Genomic DNA, 21,525 nt, shown 5'->3' on the forward strand with positions numbered 1-21,525 from the left:
GTTTTCCGTTAATATCTCCTCAACGAAACCTCGGACAACATTTTCGCCAAGGAAAAAGTTGTTCCAAATCACATCCCAAACCCGCCCTTTCAAGATGTTACAACATTATTAGGACACCCTGTATATCTCGAGATCGGGACACGCTACAGGGTTGATGTTTTGCATACGGAAATAGTATTTAAAAAGAGTGTTTCATACTTGGAAAGCTCGGACTGATATGCAGCTCTTGCAGTACGCGGCGACGATATTTACGCAGAAAAAGGGTACCCAACATATTAAGAAAACTCCCATAATTACGCCTACGGTGATGGCGGCCTTATGATCGGACACGTGGTAAGGGCTTGTCGGCTTCGTTTTTGTTTGCGGTTTTGGTGGCTTGTTGCGAGTGCTCTTCGCGCGAAAGCTCTTGGCCATTGAGGTGTCGGGTAGTTTTGTCACCGCCCGGATGCTTTTCACGTGCTTCTGAGCGTAGCAATAGAGCCTGAAAGTAACAACCACGTTCATATACATATACATATACATATACATATTTATATATATATTTAGATATACATATATATATATATATATATACATATGGTATATACATATTTTTTTTTTAAAAACATAACCAATTATTCGATGGTTTCTTATTAAAATTTACCTGCAATAAATTCCCAGCATCACGATGCAGGGTACGTAAAAAGATATGGAAGAGGAGACCACCGCGTAAGTGGGCGTAAGTTCTAAGGTGCACGTAGGGTGTTCCTGAAAAACATGACGATCGAGAAGTAGATAAAGTTATTTCAAATACGTTGCAACGTTTATTTCAAAAAGTATTTCTGTAGTCTTTATAGGGACCTCGATGTATAGGGCGTGTAAAAATTATGTTAACGCTCGTATGGAATTTGTCTCTATACCGAATAGTCTGTATAGTCGTACCTCTATAGTTGTGCCGTTATCTATGGGTTCGTTTGCCCGGTGAAGGCCTAGGCTGATCGGTACGAAAGATATGAGTCCCGCGAGCAGCCACACGATAGCGATTCCAGCGAACGCGACTCTTCTCGTCACCCAACGTCCGTATCTGTTTGCAACACGATAGATGAGCATTTTGTTTTCGATACGAAGTCACGATTTGTCCAGTTTTTAATAATAGAATAAACGAAGAAAAGGAATTGCCTGAGAGGATCCTTGATGTGTATGTAACGATCGAGGGAAATCGCGCAGAGATTCAAAATGGAGGCAGTGCTGCACATAACGTCAAAGGCGATCCAGGTGTCGCAGAACGCCGGACCGAAGACCCAATAGCCGAGGAGATCGTTCACTCCGGCAATAGTCATCACCAGGCAACCGACGGTGAGGTCGGCGATCGCGAGGGAGGCCAGGAACAGATTTCCTATCCTCCGTAACCCGCGGTCCGTGTAAATTGCCACGCAGACGAGTATGTTGCCCGCGACGGATAAAAATATCAAGATCAGGAAGAGGAATCCTGGAAGAATCGAACGAACAAACTGCTGGAATAGAATCGATGGAGCTTACACAACTATCGTTCACCCCTCGAAAAGTCTCCGTGTTAGAGTCAAAGGTTCGAATATCGCGAATTTAACCTTGTCCAGTCGAACGATATCGTCCTAACTGGATCGTGTTGTTTCGGTATAATATTATGTTATTCTTCCTACAAGTTTGCTTTTGGAATTTTACGATCGGGGGATAACGGTAATCAATTTTCATGCTCGCGTGTCGTTCAGGAAACAGAGTGTCGAGTAGATAAAAATCAATATCAATTTTCTAGACTTTTTCCATCGCACAGAGGTGCTCGACGATTGTTTTCCGATTCAAGTCCGTGTCCTCTGCCAATTCCCGAGTCGTTCGACATTGGTCGAGGTAAAGAAGAGCTTGGAGAACGTCCTCGTTGAACTCGATTGGTCGTCCGGAGTATGTCCGGGGTTATTCTACAAATTGCCGTTATCGAATCGTAAACGTTGCGAATAGATTCTTTGCAAGCCGTCGGGATTATTGATTTTTATCTACTCGAGATTTTGAAAACATTGACCGCTATTAGATTTAATCGGAAAACGTTAAAAGCAAAGTTACCAACGAAGAATAGGCCCTTGTAACGTTATATCGGAACAAACAATACAGTTGGGACGATATCGAGTCGAACTAGAATGCTGCGGGCATATTTCTCGACCTAATAGGCGTGTCACCAAAATTAGTAGCGAACCTTCCAGACGCTAGTTATTGGATCCAGGAAGACGAGAAGCGTATACGTAAAAGTGTATGGAATGGAAGAATGAGTCAAAATTAGGGAAATCGAAATACCCGGCACTAAGCAAAGCGAACAAATAAATCAGCGTTTGTTGGAAACGGGGAAGGTGAAAAGTTTATAAAAGTAACGTAAAAAGCAAGACACGACGAGCAACGGAGTAGACGACGAAACAGAGAGGGTATTGGGGGATTGGACGAGCTTAGATCAAAGTTTTCGAGCGTAGAGCCTCTCAGAGGGTTGTCTTCGAGGGGCGAGTCGCGATCGATCAAATGGGAAGTTTAGCGAACCAACTAGAAGCACCGACAACAGCGAGGAAGCGTCTTCAGGCAGATCTTCTTCCCCGTCTGTCAGGTTATTCTGCAAACAGACAAAAGGATTTCATGAATACACCAAGACCTCTGACAGATTACAATTTCTGGCTGAAACGGTTACTTTCCTTTCAAGCGAGTACTCGGAACAAAGTACTCGCACAGTATACAAAGAAGCGGATATAATATTTAGGGAAAATACTTTACGATTCGTACGATACGTTAATTGATACACGTAGAAGCAGGATTTTACCTTTTCGTTATATACGCTACAGAAAGTATTAGGTTGTACCAAAAGTTTCTTTCGTTTTATTAATAAGTAATACATATACAATATTTTATGTCTAATGTTACATTATTGAATCATGTACGATTCATTTTGCTTCATTACTGTTACAACATCAACATGTAAGAAATTAGAAATTGCAAATTACGAAAGACGCTTTTGGGACAACCTAATATTTACTACATCGCTCGAGTATTTAACGCGTCGTCACCGATACCTTAGATAATATTAGCACATACAGGGTAAATATTATAGCGCGATTGTTCGCTAGATATTCAATGTCTATTGAACGACACAACAAAGCTATGCTATTGTATCGACATGGCCAAATTTATGTTTGAACGTATTGTAATATCGCGGAACTCGGTAGTTAAACACCGGAGAGTCGAGTAGCGCAAAACGTGCGACGGATTTGAATCGACGCCTTGTGAATTAAGCATAATCGTTGCGTTGTCTGCGAAAGGCCTCTCTGCTAGGACAGCTACATAGTACAGTATATAATGTATTAGGAGGGCCGAAAAGTAATGTCATTTCTTTTAAATTAAATTCAAACAAATATTCTTAACAATTTTCTATTTTTAAGCAATTATGTAATCACCCTCGTTATCAATGGCCCTTTGCCATCTAGTGTGCAAAATTTCTAATGCGAGATCGATAAGAATCAATGATCCGATGAACGATAAATAAGTATTGATATTCGCAGAAACGACATTAATTTCCAGTCCACCTAATAATATAATGCCGTTTCCCTCGTACGAGATATTTCTTTTACCGCTAAATTTGCAAAAAAATTGATTCATCGTCGCTCGTCATTCCTTAACGGTGTCTTAGCGCGAAAGGGGAGAGTGGTTCGTAAACGATATCCAATTTCACTCGTGTCTATTTCCTTTTCCTTTCTCATTTTTACGCTTCGATTTTTAAACACTGGCTGACACTTATTTCTCCCATTTCCGCGGGATTTTCATTCTGTTATTGGAATTTGATCGAACACGCGCAAGTATTTTTCTATCTGGACGGCTCTTTCCTTCTCGCGCCTCCTTTTCCTCGGGGTATCCGAAGTCTCTCGACCATCTAAAAACGTGCCAGGAGTTTCTGACTGAGAATGGCATACTGAAACGCGCGCGTTGTACGCTGATACTTCTATTTTCCCCTTTTATTTTCCCGATATTTCACACCAAAGCTGTATATACACTCAGGAATACTCCCGAGATTCGTATTCACGGAAAATCGATACTACAGACGGACCAAGATGACGTTGGGTTTACAGGCTCTTTATTTCCGCCCGAACGCGTTGTCTATCAAGCCGTTCTGTCCCATCTCGAAGACACGTAAGAATATCGGGACGAAGGGTGCCAGGGTAACGCCTACGTTACGCGCGTTCCTATGAATAATCTGACAGCCAGCGTTTCTAGAACTGCGCTTTCTTCTCATTAACATACGTTCCCGTCGCGCGAACATATCCGAGTTTCGCACCTAGCATCGATCGTTCTTTTTTCTGTTACTTACCATTTGCCTTTTTCTTCTTCTTCAAATTCTCTGTACCCATAGAGACATTTGTCTATAGTTTAGATCTACGCGCTAATTGCTAGCAATTAATGATCTCCGTTTACCGTTTGATCATCGAATCGCCAAAGTTGACGACTAGTTTCGATATTTTGGTATCGAATTTAACGAGGTCTCCGATCAGTTTCCAATTTTCTCCGGCTCGCTTTCATCTCATTACCAAAGCCTACTTCCGTGATGTTCTCGCGCGGATTCGACCCGTTGCCGTACACAGATTTACGACCGTGTTTCACGAACGTTTGAATAATCGCCACGCCGAAGCATCCGTAGAATTGAACTCGTCTCTGTGATACACACGGCCAGCTATCCCATTGATTCTTCAAGGGAAAGTGAAATTGTCTATTTTGGAACGTTTGGTCGCGGGAAATGCGTCGATACAAACAGGAGGTTGCATCGTTTAATGATACAGCGTCACCCTGCGTTTGTTATTCGAGATTCTTGATTGGACAAGAACTTTTCTCGTCTATTGCGTAGAACAAGTAGACTCCAGTTGAGAAGAGCGAAAGGCAAATTAATACATCACGGAAATTTACATTTAAAAGAGTACACTTTATGTAAAAAGTTTCGCATCGAGGAGAAAGATTGTCTTAAAATGATTAACGTTACTTTCCATCGTTTTCTCATATTTTCAAGCGTTTCCGTGGCGGGGGGGGGGGGGAGGGCGAAAGATTTAATAACATAATAATATTGAAATCCCCGCGGTCCATCCTCGCTTTTAAGGCGATCGTATTTTTTCTCGGGCGGCTCGTCGGAAAAATTCCACCTCGGAGCACTGCTTGTGCCGGTGCATTGATTTTCTGGACGTAGTGCAACGCATGCATATGCAGAGAAAGAAAGAGAAACATTTTATTGTGGCCAGCGAACTGTACTCGCCTCCTTGGTAAATTATTGCTCGATTAAAAAATTACGATTAACGAAGCAGCCGGCATTGTTCCACCCGCTTCCGGTGAAATTGAATTTCATTCGCAGTACCTTCGAGAACAGATTCAGACAAATTCTTTTCTTTTCTTTTAGCTGTGTTTAATAATGTCGCGAGCTTTCGCACCAAGACTCTCGCGTATTCATGATTTTTATTGGATCGCGGTGCAAACAATAACGACAGTTTATCGGATAACAATCTGTAATTGGAGATAATGTTTGCGCGGTTGGTAAATTGGCTCGAACGATCTGGCAAAATGAAAATCTTCTTCGGTTAAAATCTGCGTAATTAGCCACCGTTCGGGGAATCGGAAACGTTTCATCGTTAGAGCTGACGATTATGGCGAATATACGGTTCTATAACCCGTAACGACCGCGTACTTAATCGAGCTATTTAATTAGTTCGCGTTAATTAAATTGTAACGTTGTTACGTTGTAACGTGTTAAAACGGCAATTGTTGTAGACTTTTCCATATGTAATATCTTCGATCAATTCGCGATCGCTTATCCTTCAAACACATTAAGTATTTCGAGCTGCGTTTACGCCAGTTTGTACCGGAATAAATGTAATCTCCATCGAAAATGATCTCTAAACGCGAGCTTGGGATCGCGAATGACCACGTCGTCTAATCCGACGCAATCGTACGAGTTCGGTGTTCGAGTATATTAAAAATTGTATCTCCGGCCATCGAGAATCGAAATTCCGCCGTCGTGAAAATCTCCGTTTGGGAACGGAAGAGAGATTTCGGTGCGGGGCTGGAAGAAGAAAAAGGTTGTCCCATTAGTACCAATTTTTTATCGCCTTCGGTTTTATTTCTTTCTCGATAAGGTGTAGGAATCCTCCTCAATTTCTTTCGCTCTCTCCGATGTCCCGTCCATTTTCTTCGAGGACGAACGAACGTCTTCTCGTACCAATTCGAAATACGAGATCGACTCGAGACGTAGACGCGTAAACGTTTATGTATCACCTTGGAGAGGCATGCGACATTTTATCCTGGCAAAGGAACGAGTAGACACGAGGCGAAAAGGATAAATTACCCGCGCATTGTCTGAGCTATCGCGCGAATGTAACACGAGCGGAACCTCGAAAAGCCTGTGTCGTACTTTAAACGAAGCTGTGGTTTTCGAGGCGAAATCATGCACGCTCGAAAGATCGTCCTCGGATCTTGGCAAAATATCGCGCACGATGGCGAAAACTTTTCACGGAGGAGGCCGTTGGGGGAAGGAAAAGTCTGAAATTTAACTGGAAGAAATATTCAAGGGAAGGGAGAATTGAGAGCATTTGAGATTTACGATTTATCCCCCTTCGTCTCTTGGGACTAATTGGTCTTCCGGGTGAATTTGCAAGATGTGGCGCAGCCTTGGGTTGTCGCAGAGGCCGTTCCCTTTGAGCAAATAATCTCAAAGGACATCTCAACGGTTGGAGCACCCGTGCTCGTTCTTTCGAATTTCATTGGATCGTTAATCGTTGCCTCGAGAATTTGGAGATCGAGAAATACGCGGTAACTAGTATATACAGTATTGTCTCGAAATAAGCAACTCGGTATCCACAGCTTCTTATTTGAAGTCGGCCGGCGTGTGAGAGATCCGAAAAGAAGTGAGAGATACGTGAAAGCGAGAAGTCAAACAGATTAGTGGAAAGAGCACAGAACATGTGTAATGTTTTCTCTTTCTCTGTCGCGCGTATTCTATGAAACAATACTGTTAGTTGTATGTAGTGTTACCTCTACACCGAACCCTCTGTTTTTTCCACGGGTTCCCCCTCGTCTCACTCGAGACTCAAAGTCAAGCCGAATAGCAATACCTCCCACGAAATAAGCAATTCGGTCGGTTCCGACCGAATTGCTTATTTCGAGACAATACTGTACTATGAAATTCTATCAAAGAATGAGCGTAAAACGTGGGATTGGAGAGCCAACGGTCCGTTTAATAATTCACCCTGCATTGAAATCGAAAAGCTGTGCAATTATTCGAACAATCGAAACGGAATATTCAATTCGTCACTTGTTTCTATCTCTTGCACAGTTTGTCTTCTTCTGTCTCTTATCTTCGCCGATACCGAGATGCAAGATTCCAAAGTTGTTCCAAGTACGGCAGAGAACTCGAGTTTTCTCGACGGCGACCATTAACGACCCATGTATTCAATGCTCGATGGTGTAGCCGGTGCACCTTCCGTTCGAGCTACTCGCTAGAAGTTCGCCGCGTTTAACGCTTTTATTTTATTTAACGACCGTCTTATCACGACTCACTACCGTTTCCGAGCACTGGAAGATAAAAGTCGCTGCGAGCGCGCCGCGCTGCTTTAATTAAAATCGATTCACTTCAGCCGGAGTCGGGCAAAATTTTGTTTCGAATAACGAATAAAAGCGAAAGATTCATTCTTGAATACCGGATTCGTTTCACGGTAGAAACGTTGTTACGGGCGTTTCGGCAATTGGGCTCGGTGTACTTTTCAATTCGAACCGTCTCGGTGGACGTCGAAGCGAAAGCTGTGAATGCGCGTAAACGAGTTCTGCGACGCTGAGCGCGAAATGCAATTAAATATCTACCAAATGAAACGCTGCGCGGACAATTATTCGCGAGAAATTGGACGCGAGGGACAATGAATGAGTTACAACTTCACAATTACACGTATTGACAAACTAAAAACGTAAGCGATAACTTGGAGCTTGCTCTTAATCAATTTGAATCACGATACAGTCCTAGATTCGAAAGGATTAACGAACAAGTGTAGTAGCCTCAATAAAGCAAACGATCGCGTGTATTCAATATATTTTATATATTTAAACAGGTTGAATATATATTTAAGATCTGGTTTTATAAACACATAAACGTAAGATAAGCTTAACGTAAATTTATAAAACTAACACGTGGTTCACACTTTTTGGACGTTCCTGTGTAAAGCATCGATTCTCACATTCCATTCTCAAATATCGACTATACGAGTCTTATTATTTTTGCTCGTCAATTTTTATGGTAATTTCGACAACGAAACGGGGTCGAGTGTCGGGTTTCCATCAGGATTTCAGCGTCTCGACGAGGGTGAAGGACTCGCGTCGTCTCTGACCGATTTTCGACACGCGGGTACTGGAAAGTTTCGCGAGTTAGGGCAAATTAGGGGCTCCCCGAGCGATAATCGCACCTGTTGGCCCCGGAGCTCGGCTGGAAATCAATTTCCAGAAGTCCTTGCAGGCATGCTCGTGCGAATGAGAGAGCGACTCAACGATATCTCGTTAACCCGGACCGATTTCACGGTTTAAGCGGCTCGATCGTTTCGCGCCAAATGGAAAATGCAATCAAACGCCTTCAGGCGCGACTTCGGCTCCGATTTTCCTGGCAAATGGTTCGATCCGAGCTTCTTGAATTTTTGCATCTTCGAGATCGAGCCAGTCTGCTGATCGAGTTAATTGAAAGCAGCTATCGCGCTCGAGAATACCGCCTCTCGTAACTTGTCAAGATATTCTTCGTTTTTAAACGGTTGAAATTCATGTCGAGGCTACGGTGAAATTCCATACGAAATCTGGTTGTATAATACACGTTGTACTATGATTCTGCGAGTACGACTCGAGCGCAGCCACACCCAGCGATAAATATTCGGTCAGACGCGACGTTGTACCCGAAACTGAAATCTCTGCTATTCGCAACGCTGATAGGCGAATCTTAGCTGCCTGAACAGACAGGTGAATCGCTTATGGTCTATTTATCCTCCGATATCAGCGGAACGATCGACTACACTCGTTATCATTCGGAGATTCGTTACGCGACTATATCTATTGTTTTTCACGAGTCTATTCTCTACGTTGACGTTCCTTTGTTAGGATCAAGCCATCTTCGTCGAATCGTTCCCGGAAACGTTGAGATAGTTGGACCTTGTGTACATCGATGCAAGCGCGTTCATTGTTCGGTTCGTTTCAATGAACGTGAACGTTACAATGGTTCTACGTGTTTATTAGCGCGAAAAGCTACACACTTTGATGGATAAGCTGGCCTTGTTTCGCTGCTACCTACGATCGAAATCAACCGGCGGATATCGAATGTAGCCGACAAACGGTATCGTGCGTTTTTCCCCAGACGCGTGCATAGAGAAATATTATCGAACCCGTAAACGGAAATCAGGAGAGCGGATGAATCGGCGACACGCGTGTCCCCGCGAGTTATCCGCTGAAAATTTGAAAATCAGCGTCACGTTGTTCTGTCAGGATTCTGGCAGATTTTTCAACGTGACGCGAAAGAAAGCCTGAAGGGCGGCGACCACCGTGCATATCATGGGAAATGTAATTCTCGGGAGGATAACAACGGATTTAAACGCGTAATATAATTTTCGTCGAGCAGACGAGTGACAGATGAGGCAAAAGAGACGCAAAAGAGACTTGGACAAATTTTTCTACGTTAACTAATAATAATTCTAGAGAAAATACGCGCTACCCACGACTATCCATGCGTTATACGCAGAGCTAACGTTTACGCCGTTTCGAACCTACGAATTAATCCATATAAATAAAATCGAAGCGTCCGTGTGCGATTTCGAAATAATGGTTTTCTTAAGCTCATATATGGCTTTTTGCAGCCTGCTAAAACCCAAATATGCTTGTGCAAAATTTTTGTCTGCCTTTCTGTTTGAACGGACTAATCTCCGGAACTACTCAACCGATTTTTAAAAATTTTTCGGTAATGGGAAGCTACACCATCCCTGAGTAACATGGGCTATGTTTTACTTTGATAAAAATACGTTTACAATTTGAAATCTAAAAATTTGTAAATCAAGTGGGTACGGCGTACACTGACTAAATATACAATAGATACATTCTTGCTCTTTGTTTGGCGTAGCTAACGCATAGTGCGACGAGACTAGTCATCTATATGCATATAAGAATGAAAGCCCTGACTCATTGAGATATCAACGCCCAGGCTAAACCCTTGAATCCAGAAAGTTGAAATGTTGCACAGAGGTTTCCTTCATGTGTACAAGGAATGAGAAAGGATATTTCCAAATTCACCCCCTAAGTGGGTAAAAAGGGGTTGCGGTATTAGTATTCCATGCGGGTGAAACTTCGGGCCACAGCTATCGGAAATATCGATTGAAACATCTGAATTACGGAAAACAAAAGACAGTCACCTATTGATTCACGAAGGAACACGCGGTCAAATGCGAACGACATAAAGTAAATAGTATTCCACGCGGGTGAAACCGCGGGGCGCAGCTAGTATGAAACATAAAAAGATGCGAGAGACGCGGCACACATTTTTCATCTTTACATGAATTAGAGAAGGGAGAAAATATTAAAAACGTAATGGAAAAACATACGAGAGTAAAAAGAACACCTCGATTTGCAAAGTCTCCGGGCGCGACTATGTATTACCAGACTTTCCTTTTAAAAGTACTCAGCCACGATTCGTTCGTTATTAAGGTTAACTCGAAAACGCTGCAAACATAATGCGGTTAAATCTCGCGAAACGGTTTGCAAAACATATTTGAACGTGAATACTGCTATCAATTGAGTTTCCTCGTTTCAGCGAAACGCATTTTCGGTTTCCATGACGTTCAACGGATCCATTTTCTGGACGGTGTACGCCCACGAACCTCGCTCGTCGAAGAACTACAGAACGCATTATCGCGATTAATCGTTTCTCGTAATTCAATTTACGAAATCACTCCTTCGTAAGCGCGATATTTCCAGTTCGCTTTCCGCGGCACACTCCGCCTGCCCGAGCTCGTAATTTATTTAATCCTCTGTGGGGCCAACTTTGCTCGTCGTTTAGCGATAAAGATGCATTACCGTTGTTATTACTCGATGGGTGCACGGTACGAGAAACGTTTCGTCGAACGTGGAACGCTCGGTATCGTTCTATTTGGAAAATTAGGGCGAAAGTAATCCCAAAGTAATCATTGAGCCAATTGCGATTCCTTGGTAACGTTACGGCATCGCGAACCTATTATACTCGATAACGTGGATTCTGCCCAGAGAATTCGAGGGATTCGAGTGTGTAAGGGCGCATGTCCGCGCTAATTAGAGCATTAACGGGCACGTTTGTCACGGCTATGGTGCAGCTACTATAACATCGGTGAAGCGATTGTGTCGACCACGAAGCACTATCGTAGAGCGGCTAGGGGTTGGTTCTCCTGCAGTTCAACCCCTTATCCGGTAGAATCTAATTACATAAGCGATCGCTACGACCGACGAGGAAGAACGGACAGCCAAAGAAAACTAGTCCAACCGACGCGACCCGAACAAATTTTTGTCTAAATGAAAATTTTTGCCACCGAGTAAAATCACGATCTGGCTATGGACTGTTTTTTATCCGTCGCCTGTCACTCGAATGAAATATTGTCAACTGCAAATATTGCCGCTGCGAAGAAATAACTTTCGTTTAAAGGCGAAACCGTGTGGGCTGTTAACGATACTCGAGGAAATAAACATCACGACGAGTCGATAATAAAACTGTCGACTGAAAAGTATGCCACGGTGTCTTGGCACGCTTAATCTTAGAACGCCGGGATTAACAGTTAATTTATCGCTATTACGCTATCACCACGTTCGTGTTATCGGCACTTCTAAATCGATTTTCAGCGAATCGAATCGAGATATTTTAACTACCCTCGAAGCTTTAACGAGAACTCGTCCCGACCAGTCAAAGGTTCGGTGTCTGAATTAAAGGCTTCCCCGAGGCGACGAGAATAGATCTTTCGATAATTCTCTTTTGTCGCTTTCTAGAAAGCGTTGAAAACCGTCTCTTTCCGCTTAATTTCTACGTATGCTGTATTGCTTTCTCGTGAAATAACATATCGAGCACGAAATTCGATAATTCGATTCGTAATTTTTCATAACGAAAAAGACTCGAACCGTGAATAACCCAGAATATTTTACGCGGTCGTTAATGCCTGGAGCCAGGAAAACATCGATTCAGGGGGAGAAGGGGATCCTGACTAGCTTTATTTGCGATAAAACGAACATTTCATGCATGTCTCCGTATGAAATATCACCGTGCTTCCGGTGACACGAACTTCCTGGGGAGTGATCGAAGCTCTTCCTGACATCGATCAAAATCCTTATTTTGTAAAGAAAATAACGCGGTTCGCGGGGAATACGAAGGCAGCGCGAGGATAATCCGGCGCGGTGACTTTCCTCGGTTATTTTCAGGAGAGATTTCGTACAAAATAATGACCCTCGACGGCCATCGAATAAAACAGAATTTCATTCCGAAGCGATAACTTGTTGAATATCGAGCTGCGAGAATGCTTTTAATTTATATTAAGTAATTAATTTCCCTCCCATGAAATTCTAAATCTCTCGCGCCTGTCGAATAATTAAATCGAAGCGATCGATTCTTTCGTTAATGTAACATTTTAATGACCGGATATTTTAATGACCGTTCCGTCAAATTAGTTTTTCACTTACATCGCGAGGAACGTAGTTCCGTCGGCCGAAAATACGCGAAACAAATTACTATAGGCACCGAGGGCAGATGGGGGTCACCGAGAGCAGGGCATTGGTCGATATGCCAACGTCTCCTACCTGCAAGGTGCACCTGAGGTCATACGTGAGCTAGCGCAACCTGCATCCAACGCTTATCGTTGCGCGTGCAGATTTCTTTTCTTTTGTTTTCGTATAGGAAGACTTTGTTAAAGTTTACGAATTTTGGGCTTCGATCAAAAATTATTTTCCTTTAGCGAGAATAGATGACGATTTAAAGGCGCGAATAGAATAGAATAGAATTGTAAAGTTTCGTGAGAGTTAAAGATAGGAAATTCCATTAGAGAGTCGAGGGGAACGTCACCCGAGGACCCAGGTGTTCTTATCAGCGTCGTTTCTATCCATTTTCGCGCGAAAAATGTAATTTTCCGTTTCATCCTCGGGGAGGAACGTAGCTTCGACCAATTCACTCGAGCCTTTCTTATCTGTCACGTAACTTCAGTCTTCGCGGACTCTTCCCCAAAGGTAGCAGCGACGAAGTCGAGAGTACCGTCACTCATGATTTTCTCACCGACGTCTATCGTACCGTATAACATGGTTTCAACAAGTTTTCGACGTTTCTATTTCCTCCTTCGTCGAAAGTATAAGGTTTCGAGTGACGTCTAGCACGAATATGCACCGTGCGATGTAGTAACAAACGTCGGGTACTCGACGTTAAAAAGGTTCCAGAAGTTTCGATAAATATTCGAGGATGGATTTCTTTGGTCCTAACAGTCGGAATAAAATGAATTTAGAATTCTTAAAAAACTAGACGAATTCCGCGCAGTTCTCGGCTCTTCTCGCAAAGTCTTTTAAAACCTCGCCTCTTCCTCGAGCTTAACAAGCGTCTCGCGATTAAATTGCTGGTTAGCGTGGTAGTTGTCTACCGGTCCGTCCCAAATGAGAGGACAAATTACGTCTCTCTGTTTGGCGGTTTCATCGCCAAAATTGAAAAGCATTGTCAAGTAAATTCGTATCCAGTGACGGTAGTTTATAGCCGGAGCTCTTGGTGTTGCGTCGAGGAAGTAATTTCCGCCGGTAGGTCTTCCGGCTGAAATCCGTTCTCTTCGTTTCCAGATCGCGCCGCGAGGGAAAGAGGCAGATGGCATTCGGAAAGCTAGAATTTCCACGACGACGCTTGTTAGTTTCGTTGGGTCGAACCGAGCTTTCGTCGAGGTGAGTTGAAGCGTTGTAGCTGGCTGTCGGCGATAAGCTCTGATCTTGTATCTTCGCGAAAGCGTAATTTTAATTACGACGAGTACGGAACGGATCTTACTCGTTATTATTATTTTCCACGGTAGAATGATTCGTTCGACGAGTCATCGATGGAAGTATGCTCGGAAATTTTCCTGGGAACGTCGGATTCGTTTTGCCGTTGCTTCTTGGTTTCGAGGGTAATTTGAGTCACGATGACCCTTAGCGAGTTTAACTCGGGGAACGGTGAACGATATCATCGTTCAGAAACGAGAAGGTTAAGTGGTTCGTTCTCTTCGCAGACGAGGAGTACCGGGTGTAATTGAAGTGTCGCACACGTCTCAGGAAGAGTTTCGCTATCAAAATGATCTAAGAATTTATAGATGCGACGTTCCAAATGAGATACGATTTAAAATGACGCTGATATCTAGGTCGTCGGAACGCGTTAAAATGTACGAATAAATATAGTTTTTCTCGTAGTTGATCCGGAAATAATTGATCGAGTTCGGTACGATGTTAAATCGTTTGCTTTGATGCTCTGTTAGCTGCGTCTAGTTTTCGTTATAAAATTTCTTTTTTACTGCACAAAGAATGGTCAGATATCGACGCGACGACGGGCTCGGAACAGAGTTCATTAATTTTCCGACTCGAAACACGTTGCCAGCAGACGGTGAGCACGAACGCTGAATAAATAAGCGGACAAACAGGCTGGAATATCGAAGTTTCAATGGGCTTTGGCAAGTACATTATGTTCTTTTCGCTTCAAAGTAATATCAATTTATCGAGTGACGCGTGGACCATCCATTAACGAGAACGTTCGAGTATCGTGTGCGACTGAATTTTCAAAGGTTTTCGTTGAAATCCCTCTCTGCTAAATTGAATAATAAAATTTACCGATTGATTTTTTCTCTGTAAATACCGATGTGTATACGGTTGTGGCGTCGGAAAACAAAAGGCGATTTCGTAAGAGTTCCAACTTACGCGAGACGATCGATACCGAACAGGCACGTAATAAACGCGTTCACGATTTTACCAGAGTTCCGTTCTTCCTAGAATATCCAATCGATCTTTGCAACATTTAAAAGATATAACAAAATACGTTGAAAAAATTGATCCGCAAGCATTCGTACGTACCCTCGTCTGTTTTCCGTATTTAGGTGAAACAATCGCTGGGTTATATCAGCGAGCGAAGCGCCGGAACGATCGCAACTAATGCACCGGTGGAAATAATTCAGCCAAGTGCTCGACAAAGCCGCGCCGGGGGTCGCCGCAAATGGATCCTCTTGAAATCCGATTTCGTTTTTACAGCGAACTTAACGATCGTACCGTGTTCCGTCGGGCTACAAGAATTTACGATTTATCGGAGTCGGTAGATCCCTCTAATTGACCGGGTTTATAGTAAGTTTTTATCCTTGGAGGCCAGTCGATTACAGCTTCGATCAATTTCACGGCCAACCGAGTACCTGCTTCTCCCCGTGGACGAAGGATGGGGGAAAATTTCATTCGAATGATAAACGACGAATAAAATTAGACGAGACTTCAAATTGTTTAAACAAGGTTTGCCATCTCCGGCGTGGACGAGAGGGGTAATATTAAGGTGGTCTCGCGTGTGTTCTCGCATCGGACAACTATTGCGGTTAGGTCTGTCTTGTTATCGTGTATCGCAGCTCTACCGAGATTGTTGTCTGCTAATGACGTTCCAGACTCTGACGCTTCTCCGAACTGCTCCAGCTACTGGCTTTAATGGTAATCAAAACTGTTAAACCAGGACGTGTTATAGGATTTACCACCATCGCGCGTCACTCATTGTCTGTCTCGGATATCGTACAAGGCGTATCGAAAGACGGGATACGACGGAACAGAGGTTGATGAATTATTCGATGGTGATTTGTCGCATCGTTTATTTTGGAACACTGTGTACGTGCGAGTGGTTGCAGTCGGCGTCATCGCGTAGGCGGCGACACGAGGCGAGAAAAGTTTTACGCGCTCGGGATACACTGAAACAGTGTGCACAGTCTGGCAATTGGATTTTTACGATGGGAGCAGGTGCGTGCGCAATGACAAATAAGAGTGCGATACCTCGAGCTCGATCGATCCATTTTTGCGACGATTGTCGATCGTCGAAGTAGTTGACCTTTATCGATCGTATATTAACGGGAACTACGATATCGTGTTTATCGTTCCGTTCGCGTTTACGATTTAATTCCAAAGGAAGTTACGACACAATCGCAGACACCGTTGCAGAAAGTACTTGGACGCAATCACGACTTTCATTTCGCTGGAATCGCTGAGATTATTTTCATTCGCGCGATAGTTATAGTTGTTGGCTGTTAACGCGATCCTGCGAAGATTAGATTAAAAAGAAGTAACAGGGTATAGAGGTTCGCGTATTCCATGTATACGAGTGTGGGCTGATACTTTTGGACGAGGGTAGGTTCTAATTCGCAAGGGATCGCGTATAGTAAAACATTAAAGTTTATGTCCGAACGTTTCGTTCCGAAGTAGCCCCTTCGTAGCCGTCGTTCGAGCAATTCAATTTTCATTGGTCTATCTCGATGTAATGAAAGTTCGATGGAACTTTGATCGGAAGCTTTCTCCGAGGTAATGATATTAATTGTTCAGCGGGCGTGCATCGATCGTTGGGAAAGTTTGTCCATTCCGTGCGAAAACTGCCGCTTCTTTCTATCTCCCGTTCTCTGTTTTCCAATTTCCTCGCGTTACACATCAACGAAATTCTTGGCGATATTCAGACATAATCGGCCCGCCGCGAAACGCAACGTAGCTCACTTTCGCGCGTTAATTAAGGGATTTAATTATCAGAATTTCAACCGATTGTATCGTTCGTCGAGGAAGGAACTTTATCCCGCCGATAAATCCGGCGGTCTAGAGTCTTAATTAAACGAGCTTCTTTGTACTTAACACGCCCACGAGGGGAGGAACCCGGTGCCTCGTTCAATTTAACTCTTAAAATCGTCTTAGCTCGCAAATGAGACAATTAACGAATCCACGAGAATTCTCTTCCGGGCTTCGTCGAATATAAACTCGATGATTTTTTTTTTTCCGTTTCGATCGCGACAACGCGCGAACTTTTAATCACCGCGAAATTCAATTTTTTACTCGATGTATCGCGACCCCGGCGTCGAGGTTAACCACATGTTCGTCGTTTCGCAATTTCGCAATAAACGGTTGAAGCTTCCACGCGCGTGATTTGATTTTTAGGAAGTTCGTCGAGGACTCGGATAAAATATTATAGTATCACGCTAATCGTACTTTGCGCTGTAACGTTGACAATTATATACCTCGCGGTCCCGCGATCCGCGAAGCGGACAGTAATCAGATTGCCAGCGAGGTTTCCCGCATCGTTTCAAATGCATCGAACTGAAATGTACGTAGGTTCGCGACGTAAAGAATTCTTTCGCAATTAACTAGCAAGGCAAAATTCTCTCACCCATCGTTACGCTTGTATTCGTCTACTTGCGTTTTTCTCAAAGGTTTTGTCGTGAATTGCGTTCCAAGTTTCCGTGGCCCGAGTATCTCTTCGGTGGTTGCGTTTCGATTTGATTAAAAATTCCACCAAGAGCTCTGCGTTCTCGCACAGGGAATATTCACGAAGAGATAGAATGACGGAAATAAGGAACGAGAGGAATCGCGACGTATAAGAGGATTCCTAATCTTCCTTCAGTTACAAATTCGTTTTTACGCTCGTCGCGCGAAAAGATTTATTTTCTTTTCTTATCGACTACGAAGTCGGGTTTAAAGTGCATTAAAAAGTTACGCTTCTCAATGGAAACTAGCGTATTTGCACAGCGGATTGCATAATTAGGTCAGACTAAAATTGCGCAACACGAAAAAACTTTTTGTTCGAGGACCCTGGGGAACTCGGCCTCGCGATTGACTAACAATTCGGCTTACGAGCGAAGCACTCAACCTGCCACCCTTCGATTTCAATCTATCGCACTTTTCAGTCCGAACAACGCGTTTCGATTCGTCGATAGTGGATTGGAATTCGGGAGACGAGCGGAGTGTGTCCCTCGATAGTTTGCATTATCAATCGTCGACGTATTACTTGGAACCGTACGAGGGATGATAATGGGTCGCAGAGGGGTTTCCGGTATCCTCGAATTAATTAGTCGACGGAGTATATTCTTGGCGTGAGCCGACAGGGGCACTTAAATATCTTACGTGGGTGTATACGATGCACGCCAGGGTGCATCGAATGCCTCGTGCATTAATCTGTGACGGTGAGTAACATGCTGTATAATCGAGCTATTGTAAGTGTGAATGTGTGTAAATGGACTAGCGCACCGGTAGATGCAACGCTAGATGCAACGGTAGATGCAATCAAGCGGCCTACGCGGAATTTCGTCGTGGCACGCACATTGCGCGTCGCCGCAGCCGCGACGCGCCGAGCCGTTAGAAGCGCCGTTGCATCGATGCATATTGCACCATTGCACTCGCCTAAATCACGATTTCACGAACGTTGCACCTGCTGGAATCGACGTCTCCCGCGTGCGTTCTTTCCACTCGACGTACCTCACCGTCGTACGAGTGTTCTTTGATTCATTTCCTTCGGACGGAACATTAAAACGTTTGTCACGTCTACAGGATTTGTCTCCTTCGACGTCTCTCCAATCTCTCCGAGCGGCAAATGGAATGAAATATCTGGTGTACAGTGTTCCTCAAATCTCGCCTATACAGAGAAACTTTAAGATTGTCCTTAAGATTCCTTCTTAAATGAAAAATAAAGATAATTAACTGGTACGTAACGATAAAAGAAACGTACGAGGGTAAGTGAAAAGTTATCTGCATTTTTCATGTCTATAATTTATTTATACGAAGCTAGAGTTTCGTTATGGACATCAGTTTTCTACGTAATCTCCCTCCGTGTCGATGCACTTTGCCTAATGGTCAACAAGCTTACGTATTCCTTGCAAATAAAAGGTTTTCGGTTGGTCGAGAAGCCATTTTTAAATTTTGCAGGTCTAAGTCTAAGGCAAATCGGCACTTGTTCGGCCACTTTTGAACTTCTCGATCCGCAAAAACACAGTTTTACGTGATGATGCACTTGCGCCATATTGCAACGGTAGTCTACGATGAATTTCTGAACCTTTCACACCCTCCGACCAAAGGAATCGAATCACTGATTGCTGTTCCTCTTTGGTACAAACTTCTAATGGAACGGTCATGATCTACCCGCAACAGAATGAAGAAAAAAGACGGTATTAGGATCAAACTTTTGCAGCATTACAGTATAACAATAAAAGAAGCGAGCACGGAAGTCGGTGTGCACGATGTAAGAAGAGTTATGTCAAAAGTGTGGATAATTTTTTATTTCCCCGCGTAGTTGCTCGCGGTTCCCAGTTTGAGAAACACTGAACTACCGTTTCCAATTGGGTATATCGCAGGTCGCCTCGGTGTAAGTGGCAACTCAAAGTTTGCTCGATTGTATACGAGAATTAGTATATCGACCAATGTCAGCCATTGACCGTAGCCGTAGCCGCGGATAGATAAACTTGCATATGCATTGCGCATGCATTATACATGCGTGCCGAGCGAACGCAGATACGTGTCTTGCACTCGCTGGATGCATGAAAATCGAAACAACCACTCAATCGGGGAAACACTCTCTCCCGACGTATTACTTTTCTTACTGGTTTTCACGTTTATACACTTTCCCTTGCGATTTTCCATTTCACGTGTCGTCGAGTTACCTACAGAAGAACTAGAGCATTTTCGAAATTTCATGGATTTCTCTCGATTTCTTTGCCGTTGATTGCGACAACATGGTTGGTTTATCGTAATTTAGGCAATCTTGGACCTCGTCCTAATTGACTATCGCACTAATGTGCTATTCGCGCTATTCTTTTGTCCTTCTCTCCTTCTTTTATCCTTGTTCGATCGATAGTCAGACTGCGTTAAATCTACTGAATTCAAATATTAAAACAAATGACCAAGTATTACAGGTCGATGAATTCATCTTAACGTCAGTTTTCATAATATGGCAAAAAAAAGAACCGTGATTCCATTAAAAAAAATTCAAGCCTACTTGAATCAAAACAAAGAAAGAAGATGCTCTATCCTTGTTCGGCCGATTTACGGACAGCATTAAATGCAATCGACAAAAGCATTTTGAGAAGTTAGCACGAATAGAACCTACACCTTGTCACCGCGCGACGATCAATTAGGACATAGGGTTAGGTGTCCAAACAAATCGATATTCGACCCCCCTCGAATAATCCGAGCGGTATTATTCGGTTTGTCTTAAACCAATTCGTGGGCGGTCGCTGTTCGGTAGGGTCGTGGAATTTATATTAAAATCTCGTGGATGCTGGCTGCTTGGGCATCCCTCTTCCCGAAATTTACAAGTAATTCCAAGACCGTTACAATTTTGGAGCAACGACGCGAAGTTGCATTATGCATGTTAACTTGACGCACGAATCTCTGGACGAGTTATTTCTAATTAAAACTTCGAAACGGTTGCGTCGCTCTAGAACGGATACGCCAGTCAAAAAGTTACCCGAACGCCTACCATCGTACTCTCTGCGCGATTGCGAGAATGCTGATCGCACTATGCACGGAATTTTCTTGAATCGATAGAAAATTAATCTCGTTCTTCGGGTTTTCTACTGTACTCTATTTTCCAGGGGTGATTTTCCTTCAAAATTGCGTCCCGTTTGAAGCATTCACCGAAAGTAACAAGTTACATATATATATATATATATAATATATAATTAAAATATATAATATATAATTTACTTGGTTATTTATATATATAAATAACCAAGTAAATTCGCGCGATGCATCTCGTAGCTTCTCTAGGAACAGTTTCCTATTTTCGGTTCTGCCGAAATACCAGAAATACGTTTACGAGCGGTCGTCTGCTTGTGTTCTGCTTATCAAAACATTTAGTCGAGGGCATCGCTACCTATTACACAGCGAAAACGTAGGCTCAAAGCTATGATTTCGTTCTCTGTGGTACAACGGCCTCTGTTTGGTCTTGCATCTCGAGTAATTCGCTGGAAAATTACGAAATTTGATGTGGTGATACGGCATCGACGCATTTATATTGCACGAATATACTCTTCGACTTGTTCGATGACTTTGTAAAGCTTTTTCAAGCCTACTTCACCTTCGCGAAGTATTGTAAGTCCCGGGGTATCTTGTATCTTTCCCCAAAAGACACGCAGCGTCACTCTCCTCGGATTCTGTACGAGGCGTTAGATTTAGCAATAGCAGCTGTAACGATTAGCGCTATTTCGGGCATCTCGGAGGCAACAAGATGCTTGCCTTCCTGTCGATGTAATAGAGGGCAACGTGTGCATAGCTTTTGAGCTTCTCGTCCGAGTGTGTAAGCGTAGATCGTGAACGGACGTCGCTACATCCTATTTTCGGTTTTTCCAGTCCCTTGCTTCAGCCTGAATTCCCGATATTTTTATCGAAGCCGCTCGCCATGCTTAAAATCGATACCCCGATAATGCACGGACACTTGCAAATATGCAACCAAACGCGACGCTGCCGGCGTCGGTCGTTTCAAGTTTTCGATGCTCGTCCAACGTT

The 21,525-nt window shown here is 43.4% G+C and overlaps 1 protein-coding gene across 1 annotated transcript in view; it reads right to left on the minus strand.

Moving 5' to 3' along the window:
• LOC128890270 (dopamine receptor 1) overlaps positions 1–21,525 on the minus strand; it is a 53,847-nt gene that overhangs the window by 3,406 nt on the left and 28,916 nt on the right. Inside the window, exons 2-6 of the mRNA XM_054148607.1 lie at positions 2,536–2,605; positions 1,159–1,468; positions 922–1,063; positions 644–747; positions 199–481 (exon numbers count right to left, since the gene is read on the minus strand). Coding sequence (XP_054004582.1) covers positions 199–481; positions 644–747; positions 922–1,063; positions 1,159–1,468; positions 2,536–2,605 — 909 coding nt within the window. The remainder of the gene's footprint in view (positions 1–198; positions 482–643; positions 748–921; positions 1,064–1,158; positions 1,469–2,535; positions 2,606–21,525) is intronic.

Source organism: Hylaeus anthracinus, unplaced genomic scaffold (genome assembly GCF_026225885.1).
Source record: "Hylaeus anthracinus isolate JK02 unplaced genomic scaffold, UHH_iyHylAnth1.0_haploid 0, whole genome shotgun sequence".
NCBI classification, from domain to species: domain Eukaryota; kingdom Metazoa; phylum Arthropoda; class Insecta; order Hymenoptera; family Colletidae; genus Hylaeus; species Hylaeus anthracinus.